The following is a 13,290-nucleotide window of genomic DNA, read 5'->3' as shown; positions in this document are numbered from 1 at the left end:
ATGTGGCATCTAAATCAATAATCCGCGGACCTGAAAAAACAAAACCAGCATGAGGCATAAAAACGTTAGCTTGACAGACATGAGCGATTGATGGGCAGAAAGAGAACTGACTAGAACAAGCAATTTAATCGAATGTTCCACCTGGAGCTTTTAAAAGACTCTGGCGAGTAAGGACATGTCTGAGTAAGGGCTAACTAAGCTGTTGTGGATTCCAGGTCGTAGTGAAACCTCTAATAGCAGTAGATTTGGACAAAAACTTATTTGTCGGCTTCTCGTGGAGCTTCTAACATTTATCATAAGTATGATAGGGTTTGTAAAAAAATCACGTGGAATGATTGGCTCAAGATGGCATGGCAGAGTGTGAAGTACTCTTGGAGACTAAAGCAAACGACTCGACTAAAGTAGTTGAGTTGTTGAGCATGATAAGACTTGCTTTCTTCGCAGCGGATCTCGATGAATGCTTCTTGGATCGAAGGAAGAGGGCCAGGGCCAAGGCAAAGTATACGGTCGGGAACTTCATCAAGATCCTTGTTCAGGCTAGCCAGAAATTGAAATACACGATCCTTTTTTAAAATTTTATGGAAGAGGTAAAGATCTGCGGAAAAGTCTTAAGTTTATTCAGAGCAGATGTCACATTTCATCCATAAAGCAACCAAGTCATTGTAGTATCGGGTCATCGTTTAGCCTCACGGGCCTTATTAAAAACTTTATAGAGTTGTCCAGAATTACATTAAATCTGAGTGGGTATCGCAAACGGCTGTCCAGAGGGCACTTACAGACAAAAGAAACAGGTAAGAACAACCAAGAGAGGTCTCCATGGAATTAATTAGTCATGACAAATAATGGAGTTCTCCACTTCCCACACAGCATATGCTGGATGAGTCGATGAAAGTTCTCAAATTGTACCTATGAGGAGGCCAAATTTACCACAACCTTTGACAAACAACAAAACAGCTTAAGACCACTAGAAGAAATTGAAATTGTTGAGTTAATGAGTAGTAGCCAGAAAATTCATGTGGTGTCTAAGTCCTCCTTACAGGCCGAATTTACCCCAACCTTTGAAAAACAACAAAACAACTTAAGACTACAAAAAGAAATTGAAATCGTTGAGTTTATGAGTGGTAATTAGGAAGACATGTGGTGTTCAAGTTCTCCGATTTGCTGAGGGATTTAGGTAGATAGTGGACCTCCGATGGAATCAAAAACAATGTCGAACGGAAGCTCAAAGATGGAGGAACCCAATGGAGCCAAAGAAGAGGATTGGCCGCCAAGGTACGAAAGGAGTCGTTCCCTACATCTGACTACCTGCAGGGATGATTTTCCGATTGTAGGAAATTCTAGCTGGAGGAGGGATTGAAGCAGGGAATTCCGACTACAGGGGGGACGACCTTAGAGAAAAAAAAAAGGAGGAAGAAGTCGGAAAGGATGTCTACAGCGAAAAGAGGGGGCAGCGGGGAGGAACTCCAACTGTAGGAAGGGGATTCGACCAGGCAGGTGGAGGTCTGATGGCTAGGTTAAGATCTCTAGCTCTGATACCATGTTGGTTTGGAGAATTGAGTCGAATACCTTTATTGATACAAAATGTTCGCTTGAATATAGCTTATCAGACTCCTAAATTTTGGAAAAAAATAACACTCATATTTCCTAAACTCAAAAAAAAAAAAAACATCTATATCTCCAAGGTTATAAAAATCAAATCAAATAAACTAAAAACACAAACTCCTATAACAAGTCAGAAACAAAAGGAAATACATAAATAGAAAATAATTCGAAAATAAAATCCTAATATAATTTCTATCATAAAGTTATGTGTTAGATATGTAAATAAATAGGAATTCAGTGGTATTTATGTAAACGCAAACACCCAACCGGGTTAAACATTCATCAAAATCTCCAACTATCTACTTTCTTAATAGATGAATAGTTCTTCATGTGAGTTGATTACAAAAAGGCTTAGATTTCATTTACAATAGTATTTCAAGCGTGGCAAAGTTTGTTCTATAAGGTTTTGGAGCCTGCAGCAAAACAAGCTTTTTATCATGGCATTTTGTCAGGTTGTTTGTAATATAATAAATAATATCCTATACATGTGCTTTTTGTAGTGAAAAACAAGGGGCATTTACATACATACCACCCAATTCTTATGTATTTACATATATAACACCTAAACTTTGCTTTTTACATATACAGCACCCAAATCTTTCAAATCACATAAAAATACCACTTTTTTAACAACCTGACAACATAATAAATAATATTATATGTATATAAATCTTCCAAGAAAAAATAGACCAGTACTGCAAAATTTTTTCATGCAACTTTAACACCAAAGTTGAAATATAATGTGAAAGGTCGCGTTTGTCTGACATGTTAATGTAATAACAAATTTTATATCAAATAACGTTTCAAATTTTTGACTTCCATTAGGTTTTTTTCCATAAAATTTCCATGACTACAATAAAAAACTAAATAGCAATTTACATGTATAACACATAATTCTTATATATTCACATACTAACACCTAAGCTTTTCATATTTAAATACATACCACTCATTTCTTTGCCATTAGATAAAAAAATATCACTATAACTACCTTTTTAAAAGTGAAATACACCTATAAATGCATAGGTTATAACACCAAAATGTAATAAATGTAAATATCAAACTTTTGGTGTTACATGTGTAAATTCATGAGAATTGTGCGGTATTCATGTAAATTTCCCAAAAAGCCAAATAATGCCAATCTAACACAATAACAGGAACTTTCATGCAATTGGAAATTCTTAAAATTGAGCAGATGCATTGAATCTGGGGTTTCTATCAAATTACACCGTGCTACAACTCGTATTTGACAGATTAGCATTTGCTTAGAAATATTAATAAAAGTCGAAGTAAATTATATCAATCTGAGAGTATGACTCGTATAAGTTTCATTGTCCCGATAGATTCTAAAGATTGCCACATAAAATTTAAACGATAATAGCGGCATTCTTTTAGATTTGATCAGATTATCATAATTCAAGCCTATCCCAAAATATTCCAGACTGTAAATTTTGAAAATTAATATTTTTATCGGAATGTTGCACATAAATTCAATTAAAAAAAGCAGAGACGTCAGATAAAATCCACTCCAAGCCATTATGGTCAATGACTAAAGAGGCATTTACATGTATAACACATAAATTTCCATGACTACAATAAAAAACTAAAGAGGCATTTACATGTATAACACATAATTCTTATATATTCACATGCTAACACCTAAGCTTTCATATTTAAATACATACCACTCATTTCTTTGCCATTAGATAAAAAAATATCACTATAACTACCTTTTTAAAATTGAAATACACCTATAAATGCATAGGTTATAACATCAAAGTGTAATAAATGTAAATATCAAATTTTTGGTGTTACATGTGTAAATTCATGAGAATTGTGCGGTATTCATGTAAATTTCCCAAAAAGCCAAATAATGCCAATCTAACACAATAACAGGAACTTTCATGCAATTGGAAATTCTTAAAATTGAGCAGATGCATTGAATCTGGGGTTTCTATCAAATTACACCGTGCTACAACTCGTATTTGACAGATTAGCATTTGCTTAGAAATATTAATAAATGTCGAAGTAAATTATATCAATCTGAGAGTATGCCTCGTATAAGTTTCATTGTCCCGATAGATTCTAAAGATTGCCACATAAAATTTAAACGACAATAGCGACATTCTTTTAGATTTGATCAGATTATCATAATTCAAGCCTATCCCAAAATATTCCAGACTGTAAATTTTGAAAATTAATATTTTTATCGGAACGCTGCACATAAATTCAATTAAAAAAAGCAGAGACGTCCGATAAAATCCACTCAAAGCCATTCTGGTCAATATATCATAAAGGATTAAAAGTGAGTGCCCAGAGACTATGCTGGTAAATTGAAGTCATATGGACGAGCATGCTCGAAGCATAAATGTTGCAGCTATATGAAGCTTAAAAACATGACTACAAAATCCGAAAGGAAAGAGGCATGCTTGCAACTGAATTTTCGGCATAACTTTATTATTACAGAGAAATCTGTCCAAATCAGCGAAGAAACCAGAATGTTTATTATGAGAGGGAAAAAAATATTAATCCAAGCTGATGTTAATAATAAAATGACAAACAGCCAGGCCAGATCATGAGCTAACTAGTCAAGTTGGGGCTCGCTTAAGCTTGACTTCTTAGCTCATTCTGCTAAGCTCACATGCCACTTATTCAGTCAAGCACAAGCCGGCTTGCTTCAGTCACACCAAAAGTGATATGTATGTAAAAACTAATAGTAATAGTTTTTATGTGAAATGAAAGAGTTGGATGTTATGTGATCTGAGTAGTCAATATCAATCGTTGCATTTCACTATGACCTCCGTGCTAGTCCCGTCCAGTCCATTACCCCACCAACATCAACATAAGCGTGCTACACCCTTGCACCGCCCTCATTCCAAGCAATTTCACATCCACTCCTGTCAAGCCAAGTGTGTTAGGCACCTCACAATACACGTACATGGAGTGCAAAGAAGATCGATAGGTAATTTAGAGTATATTAATTGCATTTAGTTTTCTTTTTCATTATACGCCTGCAATTAATTTCTTCTTGCAGGTTTTAATCAACATAAGCGTGCTACACCCTTGCACCGCCCTCATTCCAAGCAATTTCACATCCACTCCTGTCAAGCCAAGTGTGTTAGGCACCTCACAATACACGTACATGGAGTGCAAAGAAGATCGATAAGTAATTTAGAGCATATTAATTGCATTTAGTTTTCTTTTTCATTATACACCTGCAATTAATTTCTTCTTGCAGGTTTTCTCCTTCCAGGCAAGCCAACCACTCGATCAAGGACATCATAATGAGCAAATACGATGCTCCCTACCTGTAATTTTAGGGAAAATATTTGCGTACATAAGACGTACGCAGCGCTGCGTACGTCAGGGGTTATTCAGGGGGTACATGGGGTTATATCCGGGTTATACCCACCTGTAACCTCCGTGTAACTCCGTTGTAACGTCCGTGTAACTCCGTTGTAACTAATGTGGAAACTTCATCTAAAATCTGTTTATCTGGCTATCAAGACGATCTTCCGAGGAAAGGAGGAATTTTTAAATGTAATCGTAAGCAGAAAATATTTGCGTACATAAGACTACGCACTACGCAGCACTGCGTACGTCAGAGGTTATTCAGGGGTACAGGAGGGTTATATCGGGTTATACCCCCCTGTAACCTCCGTGTAACTCCATTGTAACGCAACTCCATTGCAACGTCCGTGCAACTTATTTGTACCCATGGAACTACAGAAGCACGAAACTCATTTGTAGGTTACAGGTAGTTTACAAAAAGGTTACAAGGGGGTTACAGAGGGGGATAACCACGATATAACCTCCCTGTACCACCTGAATAAACCCTGGACGTACGCAGCGCTGCGTACGTCTTATGTACGCAAATATTTTCCTAATTTTAGAGAGTCTTTCTAAGTGTAGTAGTTTTTTTTATATTTTTGTAATTGAATTACAATTTTATTTTGATGTTAATTATCCTTCACTGTCTTTTACAGGACGAGTATATGCGGTCGAAGAATGTCCAGAGTTAGAGCCCAATAGAAGTTGACAGCTCCGATGGCCAACCTGACCAGTCATACATTGACATTTGGAGGGAAGCGATTGAGGGGGAGAAACAAAAGAAAGATCTCGGCCTCGGCTACCAGGGATTAGCATACGAGACACGACACTCCTCTGGTGAGAGCTCCACATCGCTTGATGATCAAGTCAATACATGTGTCGTTGCATTCAACCAAGACAAAGAGGCCCACTATTTTGCTCAGCTATTTGAGATGGAGTCGAGGGTGGGGGCCAGCATGGCAGCAAGACTAGAGGTACGATGCAAGGCACGGCATGGCACGAGGTGGATAAATAGTTCTTTCCTTTTATATATTATTGATTACTGTTGATTCACTTGGACACTTATTTGTACTTACATTTCTTCCATATGTAGTTTTGTATTGGATGATTTATTGAGATTGATTGTTATATTTATTATGATTTTATTCATTGTCCATGTCTGTGTGGTATTACATTTTTCTAAGAAGTTATGGATATATCTGTCCTGTGTTTTATATTACAATTGTAGGTGCATAAGACCGGTATGTTTAGGGTCTTTATATATTTTTTTATTTCTGGCATAGGTTTTGGACGGATAACTGGCGAGTATCAGTCAGTATTAATGAACCAATGAAATTAACAGTTGGTAATCTGCCGTCTGGATACTATTGTTTTTGGCTAATATTGTCATAGCATAATCATCTGAAAAAGTTTCTGGCTGATATTAAGCTGAAGATCCGCCATAAATTTCTGTCAAACTTCTTTTACAGCGTAACTTCTTTCACCGGAATGCATTTCTCACCATAAATTTTTTGATTGATTAAAATCAGTTATAAATCTGCCATATACTAAATTTTATAGGTAAAAAATTCTCCTTTTTTCCTAAGGATTAGTCAGCTGGAGATCCCTGAATTTTTTGTTAGTGTGAAATTAATTAATACAAAAAAAGGATGAAGAAGCAAACAAACAGAAGCTTACCCTGCTGACATTCTTAGAATGTACTGGCAGCAAAAAAAAAAAGATGAGGTGAAGATAAGTACGAAGCAACAACAGCAACAAGCATCAGGTAATGAAAGGGTTGAATTCTCATTCTTTGCATGAGAAAGCGATGAAGAAAATTCATTCTTTGCATGGGATTAGTAGGAAAAAGCAATAAGGAAGCGAAAGATGAAAACGCATTAATGGCTCACCATCCTGTCACTCTTTGCATGTGATTGGCGAAGGAAAAATCGATGACAAAATACTATTGCAGTAGCTATTGTCACCTGTGGTCTGCAAAACAAAAGCTTTGATGAGCTACTCGAGATGTTAACGATGAAAAATGATTAAATATCATAAATCGCATCAACATCATTCCAAACCTTATCCCAATTAATTGGGGATCCCCTTTTAAATCCATAAATATCATTAAATCCTTGTCAGGACGCTGTTTTGTGCATTCCATAACATTAAAAATACAGTAAAATAATAACAAATGGCAGAGTTTGCACCCACCTAGTGAATGATTCCATTTAACGCAACAATAAAAAAAACACACAATAACATAACCTTTTGTACTTCAAAATGAAGCTCATGAAAGTGCCATCGATACCAGAGTTAACCCAAACCACAACATAAAACAAATAATATTACTAAAATGTCAATAAAAGGTTATAAACAACACACTTGAAAGGAAAAATACAATAGTACGACATAAGCAAACCCCCCTAAAGTGTATCCCAAGAGTGGTGTAGGTATGCTAGATTGATTGGAATGGCTGGCGGGTGTGGGGGCAATAAAGAAATGCTGATGCCAAAGAGGGGGAGCTGTGAAAATACAGGGACAGCAAGTATGGTTATTGTCCTGGATGGTGGCAGCGAGAAGTTGGGGTTGGTAGCGGCGGAACAACAGAAAGGAGATTTTCCCTGACTGTCTTGAACGACGACGACACAGTGGGAGGGCTGGAACAACAAGAACAAGGGGCAGTTTGGGCAGCAGCAACGTCGGAAGGGAGGGAAGGTGGCTGGGAGGCTGGAGGCCGGAGGCTGCAAGAAAGCAACAAGGTGAAGAGATTTCTGAGTGATGGCAGCGGTATCGGATGGTTGGACAGCGGCAGCAGCGATGTTGGTGGGTGGGTGGTGGGTGAGGTGGAGAAGGCAATGGCGAGAAAGAAACAACCAGAATGTTGTCCTGGGCGGCTACAACAATGAAGGGCGGCTTGGAGCGATGTGGGGAGAATGCTAAAGGGGATAGAGAAGGGAAGATACACACAACCTAGGGACCAAGATACAGCTGGAGCATGATCTGGAACCCTAGGATACAACCCTCGAAGGAAAGAAGAGATGTCAAAAGCTGTCCGATATAAAAAACCAAAAAAAAACTGACTTCCACATTCTAATACAACACATATAGAAAATTACTAAAAATAAATGAAACATAATATTAAAGAAAGCATAAGAAAAAAATGGGATTATTTCGACCTGTTTCCAGCGATAGCTATTCCCATCGTATTGTAGCAGCTATAGTATTGCGGTGAGGTTTTTTTTTTTTGGTGGTAAGCTCCCTCATCAATTTAACCGGGTTGTGGGGAGCTTCAACCTAATCCGCGAAGCTTCTATCTCCTTATCTTATTACCTCAATTCAACCACGTTAAAGGTGGCTAAACGTTGTAATCTCAATTCGGTTGGCATTGAAATTCTAAAACACTACTTGATAGGCATTCATCTTGTTTTGACAATCATAAATGGAACTATACGTGGATGTGTACCCTCAAAAACCAAGCCTCAAGTGATCAAATCTATAATTGGCTTCTTCCACTCTTTGTACTCGTCCAAGTGTATCTGATAAACAAGCATGTAATAAGAAATCAACTCTGGGATAAAATCTATAACAGGCTAGACCACACCGAAGTATAATCATTCAGTAGAGATCACATCTTATTCACTGAAAGGGCCTAGATCCCACTATAGGAAGTTCCTTCCTACAAAGCTCCTAAGGTGATTTCTAACAATTTGGTTCATCCATTCAGCCTGATCAGCTGTCGATGGGTATACTGCTTAACTGAATTTGATACCCCAATGACTCCCTATGGTTGTCAAAAGTAGTACAAAAGAGTCTCATATCGAACATATTGGACCTCCCTCAGTAGGGCCAACTAAGGAAACAACCTATATATCTGAAAAGTCTGAATTTCTCTTATCTGAGATTTCTTTGTGTTAATTATCAACTCCCAAAACTCATGACTCTTTTGGACATCCAATACTAGTCAGGTTGATGCTCTTCTCAAAGTCTACAAAATGGTAGCTCGAGACACCACAATCTCATACTATGCTTGAACACTCATTACCACATACTCATTGTCTTCTAGAATAGTTACCATCAACTCAGCTGGAGTCTCTCTCCTAGGTGGTTCAACTGAAATTGTTGGCATCTCTTCCTCCGACTGGAAGTTGAGAATCATCTATGACATCTTCATCTTCTCTGAGGTCACTGTTTATTTCTTCAACTGCTCTCTGATCTATGAAAGACAACATTCTTTATTGTGCAATTTGATTCAGTTTGCCCAAATCTGTGACACTTGAAATATTTCCCGGCATAGACAATTTTGGCATGTTGGTTGGTGCCCTTTGTTTTCCCCTTTAAACTAGTGTCACTTCAGACGAGGTCAACCTGGATGTATTCCTATGTGTACTCGGGTTGTAAGATCCTGGAGTTGAACCCAGTCTGTAAGATGTGATAGTCGTCCGATGATGTGGTCTCTTCACTTTTGAAGCTTGAGTCTGAACATCCAGTCTGTAATGAGCTGGTAGGAACTGACACTGCATCTCCCGTTTCATCTTAGACAAGGTAGTAATCTGATCATGTCCCTCACGCTGGCGTATGTACCTTTAAATTTTGTCACAAAAATAATACGCTCTTCTTTAACTTGTTGGTGAAAGGCGACTAGCTTCACCATTCCGTCCGGAGGGACACCCTAATACACAGACAAATTCCAAGATTCAAAGCCACTCGATAAACTCTTTCGGATCTATGTAGTTGTCAAAATATAGTAAATCCACCTTTACTTCAAAATTAGATATTTCAGGTCACATCTTCAAGGTAGAGGTTCTTTTATCCAAGGAACCTGCATGGTGGAAGAGATTCACTTCATTCCTTCGATCTAACAAATCACCATTGTGCTACAAGCGACTCATCCAGATTGCCTTCTCTTGAAGGTGGCAAGACTCTGTTATAATTAGTGGATTTCTCACTGCATATATTTCTTAGAAATCCTCTAAACACCACTTTGTGAATTTTTCATAAACAATATTCTGTCATTTCCCCTCGATCAAACTTTTGACGATCATCTCATTGGCAATAGAGCCAGGTTTTGGGTGTGGTTAAGTGGAAGATGTGTAATGTTGATGCAAAGTGAGAAATTTTTTGGTAGAGATAGAATATGGGTATGATAGATGCTAGAAACTCTGGGATGGGACTAAGATTAGGCTAGCTCTGATACCAAATAATACTAGTGTTAACCCAAACCACAACAAAAAAACAAATAATATTACAAAAAAACAAATAAATGATTACAATTAACACACTTGAAAGTAAAAATACAATAACATGACGCAAGCAAACCACACTAAAGTGTATCACAAGGGTGATGGAGGTTAGGTGGATTGGAATGGTTGGCGAGTCTGGTGGTAACAAGGGGTAGTGGTGAAAATGTTGAGAAAAAGCAAATATAGTTGTCTTGTATGGTGACAACGAAGAGTTTGGGTGGGTAGTGGCGGAACAACAGGAAGGAGTTGTTCCCAGCTTTCCTTGATGGCAACAACACTGTAGGAGGATTGGAACATCAAGAATAAGGGACTGTTTGAGCGGCGGCAAGCCGGAAGCGAGGGGGAGGTGGCTGGGAAGTTGGAGGCTACAAGAAAAGAGCAAGGCTAAGGGTTTTATGGGTGTTGGCAGCCGTATCAGATGGTTGGATAGCGATGGCAACGATGTTGGTGGGTTATACAGCTAGGGTAGCGAAGCAGGGGGAAGAGAGGGCAATGGTGATGGCTGGACTTTATGGGTGTCGGCAGCCGTATCAAATGGTTGGATAGCGATGACAACGATGTTGGTGGGTTATACAGCTAGGGTGGCGAAGCAGGGGGAAGAGAGGGTAATGGTGATGGCTGGAACCACAAAAAACAGCAACTAGAATGCTGTCCTGGGTAGCTGCTACAATGAAGAGCGGCCGAGAGTGATGTGGGGAGACTGCAGAAAGGGATGGGAAAGATACACACCACCTAGGGACCAAGATACAGCAAAAACGCCACTTGAAATCCTAGGATACAACGCTCAAGAAGAAGAAGAGACGTCAGTGGTTGTCCCAACACAAAACACCAAAAAATTTGATTTCCAAACCCTAATACAACATAAATATATAAAAGAACTGAAAAGGAATAAAGAATGCAGGAGAGAAAGCATAAGAAAAAAAAGGGATTATTTTGGCCCGTCTCCTAGGTAGCTATTCCCACGATAGTGTTATGGTACAGAGGTTTTTTTTTTTCCTTTTTTGCTTTTATTATTTTTTATTTTTTATTTTTGCTTTTTTTTATTTTTTACCTTAAGCTCGCAAGTTAGCCATGAAGCCATGTTTCAAAGGCTATTCAGTTTGATACTTTTTTATTATTTTTTATTTTTTATTTTTGCTTTTTTTATTTTTTTACCTTAAGCTCGCAAGTTAGCCATGAAGTCATGTTTCAAAGGCTATTCAGCTTGATACTCACGCCTTTAACTTTGAAGCACATACTTCTTGCTTTGCATTAAAAAATTAAACTAAAAGATTTAGTTTAACTATATTAACACTTAGCAAAAATTAAACTCAGGATAGAATTTATTAAATAATTTGTGGAATAATGATTTAACACCTCAAACAGTACCCAATATGAATGAAGAAAAAATGGCGACTCAAAATGCCAATTTTAAATTGTTAGGACATGACTAAAGGTGATGGTGAATTCAGCTAGGGGCATGTCTCATTGATTATTGAACAGAAGCCAACTTCAGCTTATTTCTCAAAATTAATGCTCAAAAACTCCTGTTTTATCATATAATTTTGTTTTTTTCCAATTGACATTGGAATATCATTGAAGTATGGTTTTCCAACTAAGATATTTTTATTTTGGGCCCTTCATGTGCTATTTATAGGACCTTTGAGGCACATAAAAAACAAAGAATATTTAGTAGTGACATAAAATTTTAGTTTCTCTCAACTCCTGTGTGTGTTATTAGATGTGGATTCTTCAAGTACTTCACAAATCTTGACAACTACTTGGAGGACAAGTTTCCTTGTCCCGATATAAAGTATGAAATTTTTATTTGGTAGTTTTTATCAATATTCAATTACTAAATTGTTTTAGTGATTGGTGTGCATGTGTGATTGAAGTCTTGTCAATTTTATTACGCATGAATTTCCTTTTCATAGGGCGAATCTTGACTATCGCTAAAATTAAAATTTGTTCTATATATTTCTTACGAGATTACAAGTATTAAGGGCTATTGCATTATTCTTTAAAATGAGAGAAGCATGTTTTCAGTTTTGCATAAATATTTAAATCTGACCAATTTTTTTACATAGGAATTGGTAATGTGTGAATTTTTTTTTTTTTCAATGAGAAGAAGTCCTAGAATAATTCGGTGGAGTTAGCAAAGGCACGACTCACGGTACTGTAGTCAATTATGTCAAATTTTGAAGACAACATAAACATGAATGTTTGATGGGCTCTAACACTTGCAATTGATATCGTCAGTCTAGTCATATATTAAGATATTGTCCTTCTATTGGCCAGACTATTGTTGTTGTCAGCGATGAGGCTCGGTGAGTTTGCCATGTTCTTATAAGGGTATTTCCTAGCATACTTTCTAGTTTTAGTAACTTTGTGTTGTTATCCGAATTATAATTGGGCCGCCTTGTGTCGAGTCTTTACCTTATATTGATTACTTTTCATCTTAATAAATGACCTGCAGTTTTCACCATAAAATTTATGGATAGCTTATGTCGACCTGTTTAATAAAATATGACTTGCAATTTGTTTATAAATTTCAAGGATAAAATTTTTGTAAGTGGGAAAGTTAATAACATCTCATTTCAGCTACTGGGGGAGAAGAAGCGTAGAACCTTTGGGAAATTGAAACGAAGGGTCGGGAAAACAAGGAGGTGACTCACTTTTAGACTTTCGAAGTCAACTTGCCTGCTGCATCGGACAGTGTAGGGCAACGATGTGGTGCTCGCACACATAATAAATGAAGTGGGAGGGAAGAAAGCTCTAAACGCTCGACTAAACCCTAGTCGACCATCGCAGAAAAAAAGAGGAAGAAAGGAGGAGAATAGTGACATCGGTGGCGTCGGTGTCTTGGGGATGAGGCGGCAACAACAATGTCGAATAGAGGAGAGGCTGACGTCAATTTCAAACCGTTGAAGAGGAAGGCGTCGAGGCACTTTGGAAGAGTCCTCGTGCGATTCAGAGCTAGTGTGCAGAGAGGAAGAAGAAAAAGCTGAAGCCGGAGAAGCACTTGTGCACAGAGGACCGGAAATCGTGTTGCTCGACTGAAAGACCTTGACCATCAGTAAGGTTATAAGGTGAGGGTTAAAAATTTTAATTAAAATGTTATATTTAGAATATATATATATATATATAAAGCTGTCGC

At 37.6% G+C, this 13,290-nt stretch overlaps 1 protein-coding gene across 1 annotated transcript in view; it reads right to left on the bottom strand.

Annotated features, from left to right (window-relative positions):
* Window positions 1-13,290, bottom strand: part of LOC110024119 (cyclin-T1-3-like) — a gene marked incomplete at its 5' end in the record, with an annotated part of 32,725 nt that overhangs the window by 10,533 nt on the left and 8,902 nt on the right. The window contains 1 exon segment of the mRNA XM_020723899.1: window positions 6,822-6,903. Coding sequence (XP_020579558.1) covers window positions 6,822-6,903 — 82 coding nt within the window.

This window comes from Phalaenopsis equestris, unplaced genomic scaffold, assembly GCF_001263595.1.
Source record: "Phalaenopsis equestris unplaced genomic scaffold, ASM126359v1 Scaffold000247, whole genome shotgun sequence".
NCBI classification, from domain to species: domain Eukaryota; kingdom Viridiplantae; phylum Streptophyta; class Magnoliopsida; order Asparagales; family Orchidaceae; genus Phalaenopsis; species Phalaenopsis equestris.
Note: the sequence above shows the minus strand (reverse complement) of the source record. Positions and strands in the feature narration are given on the sequence as shown.